At 30.4% G+C, this 13,813-nt stretch overlaps 2 protein-coding genes across 2 annotated transcripts; one reads left to right on the top strand and one right to left on the bottom strand.

Annotated features, from left to right (window-relative positions):
- Positions 1–779: 779 nt before the first annotated feature.
- Positions 780–2,031, bottom strand: LOC122582624. Its single transcript, XM_043755041.1, has one exon. The coding sequence runs from the start codon at positions 1,923–1,925 to the stop codon at positions 1,068–1,070; it is 858 nt and encodes a 285-aa protein (XP_043610976.1). The 5' UTR covers positions 1,926–2,031; the 3' UTR covers positions 780–1,067.
- Positions 2,032–10,702: 8,671 nt separating this feature from the next.
- Positions 10,703–13,354, top strand: LOC122581527 (WUSCHEL-related homeobox 2-like). The gene is made up of 2 exons (XM_043753757.1): positions 10,703–11,069; positions 12,981–13,354. Exons 1-2 carry the CDS (start codon positions 10,703–10,705, stop codon positions 13,352–13,354), a joined length of 741 nt encoding a protein of 246 aa, XP_043609692.1.
- The last annotated feature ends 459 nt before the right edge of the window (positions 13,355–13,813 follow it).

Below are 13,813 nucleotides of genomic sequence, written 5' to 3'. Positions count from 1 at the left end.
CAAAAGAACATGCTTCATGCTTATCACCATTATATCAGCTAAGTGTTATCAAAATCATTGCCATTACTTGCCAACCACAAACATATATACCATATACATACAATCATATATAAATAATTTATATCTAGATTAATATACCACACAAATAATAATATATACATGTAAATTTGTAATAGCTTGTTATACAGCTAGGAGCTAGCTAGTATTATTATACTACGTATAACTTAACGAGGGAATGAATATTTTGTTTAACTTATAATAAAATATATTATTATTTACTTTGATAAGTAAAAATTAAAAGATATATGAATTAAATATCATAAAGTAAATAGGTTGTGGTCCATTGGTAAGGTCTTTGACTTTGGGAAATCCAACAGGGTTCGAATCTCACTTCCTACATTGCCCTTGGTAAGGTCTTTGACCTTGGAGAAATCCACCAGGAGTTTTCGAGAGTCCTAGGTTTCATCTCAGACATGCATGGTTCGAGACACAAAAGTAAGGATCAATTGTTAAATATTAAAAGGCAAACAAATTTTTAAAAGGAAAAACATGAAAAAACAATAAAAGCAGAATGCAAAATAAAAAAAAAATAAAAAAAAAGTGTTGTGGAAGAGTTTTGAACCCATGACCCTTTATTCATCTAACATCTAACATTGTTTAATTCTTGTATTAGTAAGTTTATATAAAAATTTAATTCAACATTTTTGGTATTAAAGAAAAAAGAGAGCAACAACGGAGGGGTAGAATTTTGAAAGTGCGACCTTTCACTATAACAATCCTTTTGTTTTGCTTCTACTAATAAGCAAATTTTTTTCACTTTTACAGTTCACATATCATTCACTTGATAAACAAGTTAATTGACATATACATCAAAAGATCGATTTACAAATTTAATGTTGTTGGAGATAGCTTAGGACTAACAATACGTACACAGAATTGCTAATTATATATACTACATGTACACTTAGTGTACTACACTATCAATTAAGAACAAATAAATACAAAAAGAAAATAAATAGTGGGGAAAAAAAAAAGTAACAGAAATTGCCTATTTCATATCAGTTACACTAATTGTTTGGTGGTGAAGAAGCCAATGGAAGTACCTTTGAAGCAGCTGATGAAATTTGTTGATTATTTTGAATCATCCCATTTTTGCCTTTACTTGCACTTATTTTTACAAAACAACCACTATTCTCATCCACCTTTGAAGCAACTAAAATTTGTTGATTATTATTATTTACCTCTTTTTCAGCAGCTTCAAATTCCATCATCTTCTTCAAAAGCTTCTCCTCGGCATCTCTCAAAAACTTGAATGTGGGAGGTGGTGAAGATCTCATCTTATATGTATCAATATCAAACAGAGGATTATTCAAATTCAATCCATTATTATTTTGATGAAACTTGAAACTTTCAAGATTTAACAATTGTGAAGCACTACTACTCTTAATTGGTGATGAAGCTTGTGGGGTCTCGAAATGCACAAGTAAATCACTTAAACTTTTTGTTCTTGAACATTTTCTACTCCTTTGTGATTCTATATCTTCTTTGGTTTCTTCATTAATAGTGGTTAGAAACCTTGGTGGCCCTTGAAGATTATGTAGCCTCATTAGTTCAAGATCCAAACTTTCTTCTTCAGAATCATCTAAAACAAGATCTTGCACCAAACCCATGTCTGGATTTTGGTTATTTTCTTGGGTTTTTGTTGGTTTTGTAGAACTATTATTTTTCCAACAGGAAATGTATGACATGTGAGTGGGTTTATAGGTTGAAGAAAATGAAGGAACAGATGGTTTTTGGTTTTCTTGATCAATTTCATATTTTCTTTTCTTCCACCATAAAAGATAGTAGACCTCAATAGCACATCCCAAAAGTACTAATCCACATATGAAACTTAAACCAATTTCTAAACTACTAAAAGTTGCCATTTTTACCCCTTAAAGATATTCAACATCAAAGCTCCTAATTTTTTTATTTTTGAAAAAAAAAAATTTTTAAGATTCTTTTAATGTTTGTAAAGCTATATTTTGTAATCAAGCTCCATGGGCTAGAGCTAAATGAAAGAAAGAAGAAATATGTATATTGAAACTTCTGGCAAAAAAACAAATTGTTCTTGAATTAATATATTAAATAAAATTGGAATGAAAGATTTGATTTTAAATAAATTGATAATGACACATTATTTAAATCAAGAATTTTATATTTTGAAGCTAGAAAAGATCACAAGAGCCAAAGAAAATGATAACTTCTCACATGCTTGAGTGATTGCATAAAAGTGACACACAACAAATTATGTCCAAGCCATTTTTTCCGAACCAAAATTACCAAATTCAGATTTCAGAGTAGTGAACTAGTGATTATATATTGCAATTGAATTATGCACAAGATGTTGTAATGTTTGTATTTGTTTATTTGGGAGAAAGAGTTACCAACATTCTAAAGAAAAATAGAAAACATAACTTATGTGCTACAAAGAAACCTGTCTTTGTGGGTTTGACAATTTTGAAACCAAGGTGAAGACTTCAATCTAAAATTAGAATGTTTTATTTTTTAAGTTATTATAGTTTCGTTATCTGCAGAGTTATTTATATTTCGTGAACCATAAAGTGTGACAATGTTATAAATCGCATTTATTTCTAGTTATTTAGTACACATAGCAAGTTGTTTGTACTCTGTTCACAGACGCCTATGGGCATTTTTTTTTATTAAATTTAAAAACTTAAGTGCAAATTAATTACTCTACCGATAACAATAGATTTATACCTGTTTGTTAAATAATGCTCGTAAAAAACCAGTGATCAGCGAAGCTGGCCGCAGTCATCCTTGTACACGTATTTCATATTGAAATTTACCAATTTTATTTGTAGGTTTTTTAATTTGATATAAGTTTGCACTCGGAATATTGGAGAAATCAGTAATTCGGGTGCCCCAGTTCTAGTTTTTAAGTTGGTATGATAGATGAATAGATGGTGTGTAACGTGTGTTAAACCCCTCTATAACAGATCAATGTGCTCGTCTTATATTTGTTTATAAAAGTATTTGTGACATTATCTTGATTGCCCAGTTTAATACTCGATTTTTTTTTTTTTATAAAAGATATCGATATGCTATATAATTGTGTTTTAAGGGTCAACAAGGTGAGATACAAGTTTTAGTAATGTCATAACGCCGTGCACGAATTTAGTTTTTAAACGTCTTAGTTTTGCTATACAAAAATGAGTGGCGGCTGCCGCCGCTTGCCTTATATTTCTACATAAATTACTTTATCTATCAATGAAAACTTTGAAAAAAAAAAAAAAAAAAAAGAAAAAGTTTTAAACAGATGAATATCATAAATATTTGTGTATACACAAGACTAAATTTTTAGTGGCAATTTAAACAAAAGTGTTGTGGAACTTTAAACAAAAAACGAAATTTAAAAAGCATTTTGAAAAATTGGCAATTGACTTTAGAAGAAACAACAAATGAATATCACATGAATAGAAAAATGGACAAGCGAGTTTAAACTTATATACCCTCTTGATAGTTACACTTCCATAGTCGCTATCTTACATTAATTTGGGAAACAAATATAAACAATTCATTATTGGAAGAATTTGTGATTTTTGAGAGTTGATATCGCCATTAAATTATGGTCGTCGAGCATCCAAGCAACACTTTTGTCTCCTTCTATCGAGATGATTTTTGGTGAATTGATCATTTAATCGTATCAACATCAATTAGTGTTGTATATAATTTGAAATTCTATTGATATTCTATCTTGAAAGCTTCATAAGTTAACGGATTAAACTTAACAAAAAAGTATGGATTTATAATAATTGATTCATTAAAAACATTGATTGTAACTTTCCCCTAATGTCAAGCCTAAATTTCAAGAGTCGAATGATGACTTGGCATCATCTAGAGGAAGTTAATCACAAGCTAACACTTAAAAAAAACTGAGTTGTCGAGCTGATATGATAGTTGCATCATTCGGCTATCCTCTCTTATCTAACTACTATATAAAAACTATACTCTTACGTTGAAAAGTTAAGATTTTTGAGACATACGAAATTACCATTTTATCTTTAATTAATTAACTTACACAATTATTTCATTATATTCTAAAAGATATCCACTATTCTAAAAGATAACCACTTGACGCATATGCCACTAACAACGGTCGCCGCCGCCGTCATCATCCGTCGATGCCACCACATCACCGAACTATCATCGTTGCCGCATTGCAGGATACAATATCAATTATCAAGTTATCAACCAACTACCAAGTTAACTTAAAAGGCTTTCTTAAAGAAACAATTTCAAACCCATTAAGACAGCCCAAACACTATAAGTTATAGAAATTGGGCTTTAAAGTTACTTTAGATCTTTAGCCTTCTCAAAATGGCTCAACTAGTAACCCGGCCCAAAAACTTTAAGTTAAAGTTGTAACAAGTTTATTCAAATTTCAAGATGTAACAACTACAAAATTTAAACGGAAGAGATAGAATGCAAGTTATGCACCGTCTTGTTGTAAAAAATATGTATAATCATGTATTCAATATGACATTTACTAACAATACATACGATGTTTGGTTTTGGTTAAGGTAAAACTGATATAACTGAAAAATTTTCCAAAAGAATAATGAATCAAAATATTTTTCTTTGTTTGGTTAAGGTAAAATTGTTTATTTTACATGATGTTTGCTAAAAAAAATCAAAATTGAATGACTAAACGTCGATTAAATGATGTCGGGTCATCGACCTGGGTTCAACCCCGTCTTGTAACGAATGGTCCTACAACACCGAGGTCGTGCCATCAACGCCGTCTCAATCCCCCACTACAATGTTTAAAGTTTGATCGGATTCATAAATTTTAAGATGATTACGTATGCAGTTATGCACCAATTTTGAGGGTTAAATGTGACGCCTGTGATTAGGTGATCACATTTTACTAGAACCAATGAAACTTAAAAGGGTAAAAAGTCAATGAATAAAATGGAATATCTTGTGAATACATGCAGTACTATGGATGAGGCCAACCCAATGATGAAAAAAAAAAACATTATCAAAAGCAAAACAGTTAATAGGTCACCTAAAAACATTCACATTATCCAAGTAAATCAATTTACCAAAAGAAATAAATTTTCCATGATCGAGTGTCCCTTTTAAAACCATAATACAGTAATAAATTTTTCATTTTTATCTAAAACTCCGTTGCAAATGAAGAGAATAGTTTGGCTGATAAAGGTGTTTATTATTCATATGCTATCTCATACAATCATGGGCAGAGATGATACTAAAAAAGAAATTTCAAATTGGACAAAATTAAAAAATTGATGAAAAATAAAAGTAAAAGAAAGCAAATTGTTAATATCTATAGAAAAAATTTAAAAATTGATAAAAAAATTTAAAAATACATGACAAAATCTAAATTTTGGATTTAATATTGGCCCCTCTTGCCTCTATGTAGTACCAAGGTCGGTTTAGGGGTAGGACAAAGTATACGACGGACCGAGGCCTGTTTTTTAGGGGGCTGGTTTTTTTGTGTGTATATATATAAAAAATGTTTATGTAATCAACTTAATTCATTACAAATTCTAACAATTAACCAAACTAAACCATATAATACTTACACATCTTTTTAAAAGTAAAAAAAGTTATATTTTTCAATCTTGGATGTAGCCGTAAGCTACCCTAATGTCCTTGTAAACTTATACTACTTTTCAATAAATAACTATATAAAATACTATTACATATTTTAATTTGATGTGTACAGTGTATAAGTGTATCGAACTTATATGTATAGATGTATTCAACATGTAATATTTTTTTGTTCCGTTAAATATAATTTGTAAAATGATATATATTTTTGAAGATTATCTTAATAATCCCCATAAAATGCCAAAAGGATGACATATGGATTCGACTAAATCTCTTTTTCTTAATTTTATTTCTTGATTTTTTCACATGTTATTGAAAAATAACTTTTGTTATGTTTATTATTTCCTCCGTCCCATTTTAATTGTCCTATTTTAATTTTAATTGTCCTATTTTAACTGATCAAGTCTTTTTCTTTCGACTTTGACCGTAAATATCTTTGTTTATATGATATATTATTTGATAAAAGTTATATCAATGAAAAGTACACTTAAAACTCAATCAATTTATGTATGTTATATCAAGTGTTATATAATACAAAAAAAATATGGTCAAAGTTGAAAGACAAAGACTTAAAAAGTCAAATTTAGACACTTAATATGGGACGGAGGAGTAGTATACTATGACTTTCGTCATTTAATATAAAATACTTTATGTACAATAGAACTATAAATTTATACTCGATAATTTAATAATCTCAATAAAATTAATAATATGAATCGTTGCATCTAACTAAGGGTCATTTTTCTGACTCGTCCTAGGTCTATAAACTCTTAAAGACGACACTTAGGGATGGAGCACCCGTAGGTAACGGATGCGGATATCCTTTTTCCATTACCATCCACGCGGTTTTTTTTAATCCACCAATTCACGGATATCCGCAAAGGGATTCAATATTTAATCCATGTCCATCATCCACGGATATACAAGCTCGCGGATAGATCCACGGTTTTCATTATAAATCTAATAGTAACTAACCATCACAATAAAAGAAATGCATACCAAATAAAAAAACATTGCAAAATTGTTCACATGCCATTAATAAAAAACAGAAGAAAAAAAACAATAATTTTTCAAGAAAAGAAGTTAGTCGATCACTGGATCTTTATTTAAAAAGAAATGAACTCAATAAAACTACTAAAGTTCAAACTTCCAAGTAGCTTGAAGAGAGGTAATGGACTAATGGTAGAATGTTAAAGCCACAGACTAACTGTGATAATGTGATGTAAATTGGAATTAGAATTTGGAAATATATCCCTTACATAGTAACCGAAATTTGGAACAAACTCTCAAAATGGAACAGATTGATTTTTAAAAATTTTATATTTATCAATATTTATCATATATAAATAATAGTATGCGGGTTTGACGGGTTATATTATGAATATATTTGCGGGTTATACTTATGGTATGACGGGTTCGCTAAACGAATATATCTATGATGGATATGATATATCCATTATTCATCCGCGATCCGCAAACGGGTACATATTTATATCCGTTATGTATTCACGGTAATTTTTTTTTGAAATTACCCATCCATGACAGATGGATATCCACAGGTTACGAGTTTTTTCTCGTCCGTTGCCATCCCTAACGACACTGTGTAGTACCACCCTTGATCACAGGGGCATGACTATACACAAAATACTTACAAGTGAACTAATACCAATCTTTTTAGCTAACGTTTCCAAACACTGTGATGATATACCATCGCTAAACTCTACGAACCCTACGGATCGACTATGCTAATAATAAGTCAAACCCCTTGAAGGCAAGTATCGGAGCCTAATACTCGGAAGGACTGACAGGCTCCGACGGCTACGCCCGCGTAAGAGACAAATAGTACAACAGAGAACGTGCACCAGTACGTACGAACTGTGCTTGTACCTCCAAGCCAGAGTCTGTTACGCGTCTGTCCAACGATAACGACTACTTTTAGGCGTTACTGTCACCGTTAAACGCTCCAACCTCTGGATTCTTCTTTTGAGGTCTATAAATACCCCTCAAATAATACAACTAAACCCCAATGAAAGACACACACAAACACCCTCATATTCATCACTTGGTGACGTGAAGCTACATGTTCTCTACATTAGTAGGGAACCGCCAACAAATATAAAATCATCTATTTTCACCCTATTAATCACCTATTATCGTTTTCTTATACAAGATGAAACCCTTTTAATTTAAAAATAACTTTATCCTTAAACACACTGTACTATATCAAATTATACCAAAAGAATGCAGGTGTCTTAATGTCTTGTATAATCCTTTCCGAGTGCACATAGACATTTGTTCTCATTTTGTGCTTTACATAGGCACTAACATGCTACAAACACAATCCCTTTCAATGTCTCTTTAGCGTTTCTCAGAATTCAAAATGCTTATAGATATTAGTTATTTACCAAAGAAAAAAAACAATGTTGAAATAAAATCTATATATCTTCTGATATAAAAATCGTTGAAAAAGTTACTAAATAGTAAATTATGAATTACTCAAATAACTTACACCACTTATTTTATTTAACACAAAGTAATTATTAACCCAATTTAATTTTTTCACAGCTAATTGCTAGAGATCCAAGTACACTATACAAACTACAGTAAACACACAAATTCTAGAAATACATTTCATATAAAATATATAGACGAATTGAGTTTTAGATATATATTTTTCATTCATATAATTTTCATCAACCATTATTTAACACAAATAAAGATATATATTTTTATACAAAGTTAAAAAGAAAAAAAAAAAACTCAACAAATCAAAATTAATAATTTAATATGGGACAAATGAAGTATTATTTATTGGACGTACACAAAATAAAGTCATTACGTATTCTTTTACTTGGACACGATATCTATTTACATTCGTTTGAAGCGACAAACTTTTAGCTATAATATATAATATCATTGTTAGATATACAACAGACTTGCAAGTTGTTAGCTTTTAGCATAAGTTTTGGGGTGAAATGATACTAGCTAGTAGTACGATAGTCATGTGAATATGTGATCGAGTTAAAGTTGTGCAAAGACATGACAAATGGAGTGTGATGATTTAAACTCACCTCCAAAGAGTACGTCACCTCGATCGGTGTTTTTGTTAATCTTCAGCCACATTCATCATCATGTCATCTCATCAAACCTTGATCAATTCCCAACAACCTACTAACTATCACTATCACTTTCCATTTTTACCCCTACTCCCTTTTACTTGGCTTCATTCTTCTTTCCTTTCTCTCTTCTTTCATTCCCAAGATGCACACCTTGTTGCCTTTTGTAGGGGTAAACTTGCACTTTCACTTCCTGCACCTCCTAGCTCCGTTTTCTCCCAATTTGGCCGCGCTACCCTCAATGTTTTCAGAGATAACTTCTGCACCAAAAAACAATACTATATACTTCATGTATCGCTCTTTCCTCTCTCTTTCTCTCAAGACACATAAACTTAATTACCATTGTTATTGTGAAATGCTGTATCATGTATCACAAATAACACTAAAAATGCTATCCTAGCTAAAACTCTTATGATATTACCTTTTTAAACAATTATTGTAGAGCTACGACTATATATATGTATATTTAAAATTGTTATCATTATTAATTTTTTTTTAAAGACAGAGCGGATAAATGGCTAACACTCCCAACTTTGATGCGCCAACGACGGGTTCGAATCTTGGTAATGACCTAAAGGGTTTGCTCTCCCATGTGTAAATTTAGTTTTTTTTATTTATTTAGAAAGGTACTTAAGTTAGTTATGATGATAACATTCAATAATTATTATACTAGCCTTGTACCCGCACGATGCAGCGGGACATAGGAAAAAAACGCTGGTTAAGTAGCTGTACCGTGTTATTACATGAATGTATGATTTAACTCAAGTGTTTCTTACCACCGTTATTATTTTAGAGTGAACGTTTTTTATGTTGATTGATTATTCAATTCGGTAACGCATGTGTGTTTTTTTGGTATACTATGTGAGCAGCTTAAGGGAAGGGAAGAGACACGCGTAAGGTTTTTTTTAAGGGTATTTTTGGAATTCCAGGAATAAAGTGTTTTATGTTAATATAGATTAAAAGGGTAAATTGGAGATTTTAAAAGTAGAGTGTTAAATTTTAGGGAGGGTAGTTTGTTTATATAGATAGTATAGATATAGATATCAAAAACCTTGGGGTATATCAGTTAAAGATTAAACTAAATGAACCTAAAGGCTTATGGCAATTACCATATAACATTTCAACGTAATGTTGTCTTGAAATCCACAAGAGTGAGTAAACTACAAGTCTACAACAATCCCCCTGAATTTATTATCGGACATTTTATACCCCTCAAACACTTTAAGCTTAACAATAGTATATATATAGTGTGCAATAAATGTATCTTGGTGGAAAACCTTTTTGAAATCTTACATCTTCATACGAATAGATTGTAATCAAATTTACCTCTTTTTTTATTTTTACGAATGGCAAATCAAATTTACGTAGATGTATGTATAAAATAATTAAGTAGAAAATCAATGATACATTTTAATTTCCAAAAAATGTGTTTTTATAAATGCATCATGGGACATGCTAGCTTCTTCAATAATTCACTTTTCTTATTTATATGTTTCGCATATGTTTTTTTTATTTAAAGTTAACTTCAAAAAATGTGATAATATTACGCATTAATTAATAACTTCATATTTAGTTATCCTCATGTCATTTTCAATGACGTATTAATGCAAAAGACAATAAAATTTACAATTCACGAGTAGGATCTCTTGGATTTCTTAAAAACAGATCCACAAATTTCAAAAAAAAAAAATTTCAATTCACGGGTAGGATTTTTTGAAAACCACATTAATCATACATATACTCCATCTATACCTAAAAACACAATGGGGTGATATGCTACAACGTATACGTTCAAGGAGCATATATAATAAATGATAAACATAATTCTCATTCGTCCTTTATAAAAGCTAAGAGTGATATTTTTTCGTAAAGCCCATGCAAATTAAAATCAAAAGCTAAAGAAACCAAACAGTCTCAAACTTTTTTTTTTGTGTGTGTGTGTGATCATGGAAGCCAATAATGGCAATGTAACAGCAACCACGGTGGCCGGAAAAGAAAGCGTCGGCGGAGCAGGAGTACCGTTCCGGTGGAACCCAACAAAAGAGCAAATAAACATGTTGGAAAATTTGTATAAACAAGGAGTAAGAACACCAAGTGCTGAACAGATTCAAGAAATTACAACAAGGTTACAAACTTTTGGACACATTGAAGGCAAAAATGTGTTTTATTGGTTTCAAAATCATAAGGCAAGGCAAAGACAAAAGCAAAAACAAGACCATCATTTGTCGACTAATTACTTTCATCAATATTTGCATCAACGACAACCCCCAACAACTATCTTTCCCATACCTCATCATCATCATCATCCAAATGGTTAGTATATTTTTTTGTATATATGTTAATATATGTACAATATTTTCCTGCGCTTTATTCATGACTTGTTGCCAATTAAGGGCATTCGATCTATATGTGAAAAGAGAAATGCTGCTATATAAATTAATTTGTATGCATTTTACTTAATAAAAGTTTTGAAGCATGATTCATATAGACAAACAAAGCATTATTTCTCATACTGTATATATTAATTTTATATACTTCAGCCCTTCCGGATATGCACGTTTGTTTCGATTTTTACTGTACATTATTGGTTTTGGAATTTAACTAACTATATGATACGATGGTATGATGAATTGGTGATTTTTTATTACTGTTTACCTTTTCAAGGTCTATGCTAGCTGCAAATTTGTCATAGTATAGTACATGCATGGTCTACCATCAAAGTACGTACAGTTAATTTCCAAATCTTGAATTTAATCTGATTAGTTGTTATATAATATCTTTCTAGGTAATACTAAAAGCATATATATAACGTTTACTTATTAAATTATCTAAATCTTATTTTCTGCTTATTGAATTTTAATTTGCTGATACTGGATCGATCGGATATATTTGGGTATTTATATATAAAAAAGATGTTCATTTGAGAACGATTTGAATGCTAAGAATCATTAGAACTTTTAATTTACGAAGTAATTAACCTGATATGTACGTTCGTATGTGAATGGTATATGACTATATATATAGTCTATATATATGTAATTAACCAAGTTAATTAAAATACATTTCATAAATATTTTAAAGTATATTCTCTAGCTATGCTTTATACTTTTTAATACAGAATTTGGGTATGAAATCACCAAATTTGGGTGTTGCTGATTGAGTACACGTTTATTAATTATGTAATCTACACAACAATTTTTCTTCATACACAACAAATACGAGTAGCATGCTAATCATATATATTGTTGTATAATATGCAAAGCATACCGGCCGTTGTTGTGTATGACAAAACATATGTAGAAATATTTCGCGACACCAATGTTATCCCTATGAACTTTATGTTTATAGTACTGCTTTAGGTGCTCTGTAATACAGTAATCAACATAGAACTACCATAAATTAATATTTTACCAACAAAATCAAAATAATAAGTTTAATTAAGTAATACTAGGATAATATTTCTAGTTGCTGAACTGTAATTCTTTCTATGAAAGTGAGTTATTTTGTTTCATTTTTTTATTTTTAAAAACAACTTTTTTTTTTTGAACAACTAGGATGTTCACTTACAATCCAAATGAAAACCTGGCATCTGAACTGTTTTTCTTTTTTTAAAGGATTGGAAGTCAAAAGGAACAGTAGCCTTGTTGCCAGAATTCATGCATGAAGGCTAATTAAACAAAGAGTAGTACTTATAAATTATTTGAGTGTCTGTCTGACTGTCTCTATCCATCTGTTATTTTGTACTATAAATGTAATCCAAAGGTTTCTGATTTTTGTTTGTTTATGGGCTTTTACTCATAAACTTTGACAATCTTTGTCAAGTTATTTCCACCCTGGATAGATGCCAACAAATTTTACACATTTTTTCCTGCATTATTTTGTTTATCTTAATTTCCCAATATATTTTTTGTACCATGTATCTTCTTTCAATCACATTGACAGTCAATTCTATAAAATTTCACAATTATTGATTTGGGTGTACTATCTACACTACACCTATTCTGCAAAAAAGAAAATTTTGGTAACAAATGTATAGTACGTACCTTTCTGTTGCGTGACTGAAAATATGATAATGTGTAATCTTGGTGTACATTGTCATTAAGTTTTATGACATAATGAAATACGATTTTAACTATCAAAGGTGTATTACATCTATATTATTGTAATTCATTCTTCTTCTTTTTTTTAATCTTAATTTATATATCTTGGCAATGTTTTTTTCAGTTTTATATGGTCCATATTGCTACATGCCACAAAATGACTTAGGGTTCTACACACACTACCCAAAGGTGCTACTACCAAATACCACCACCATCAAGAGATCAAGATCACACCGGAATTCCAAACCTAAGCAGTCTGGCGGTGCTGGAGCCTTTATCGGAGGTAATAATAATCCGGTTAAGTCAAAGGTGGTCAACGAGAGAAATTACACTACTCATCAAGAAACTTTGGATCTTTTTCCACTCCATCCAACCGGTATTTTGGAACAAAAAGAGGTGACTTCAATTGATATCGATGTTAGTCCTTGCTCTTTGACTTCATCGAGCTCTATCGGTCATTCTCGAGACCAACTCTATTTTAATTTTTTCTCTAGCTAGTAATTAAGTGTAATGATTGTACGAATTGAGGGTCAATTGTTACGCATAATTCAGTATTTATCACTAATATACTATTGTTTATGATTAACTTTTGTTGTTTTAATTTTTTAAGAAAAATTTTCTAGTTAAGTGTACATGCAAATGTTGTTGATCAACTTGGCTGGCTGTTTTTACATATTTTAACTATGTTATAACTGGGTAATTTAAATTATCTTTTCTTACGTAAAATGCTTCTTATAAGATTCTGAACTGTTTTTCAATTTTTTATTCTTTTCAACTTACAAATGTTGATGGTTAACAACGTCATGGGTTGTTTATAAAAAGAGAAAAATAGCTAATTTTCCTTGCTATCGTATCAAAATAACTAAGGTTTTTTGGATTATCACAAAATAGCCAACAAAAAATGAAAATCGCAACAAAAAACGCAAAATCGTAACAAAAAACGCGAAATCGCAACAA

Source organism: Erigeron canadensis, chromosome 9 (genome assembly GCF_010389155.1).
Source record: "Erigeron canadensis isolate Cc75 chromosome 9, C_canadensis_v1, whole genome shotgun sequence".
NCBI lineage: Eukaryota > Viridiplantae > Streptophyta > Magnoliopsida > Asterales > Asteraceae > Erigeron > Erigeron canadensis.
The sequence above is the reverse complement of the archived record's forward strand: the minus strand, read 5'-3'. Positions and strand labels throughout refer to the sequence as shown.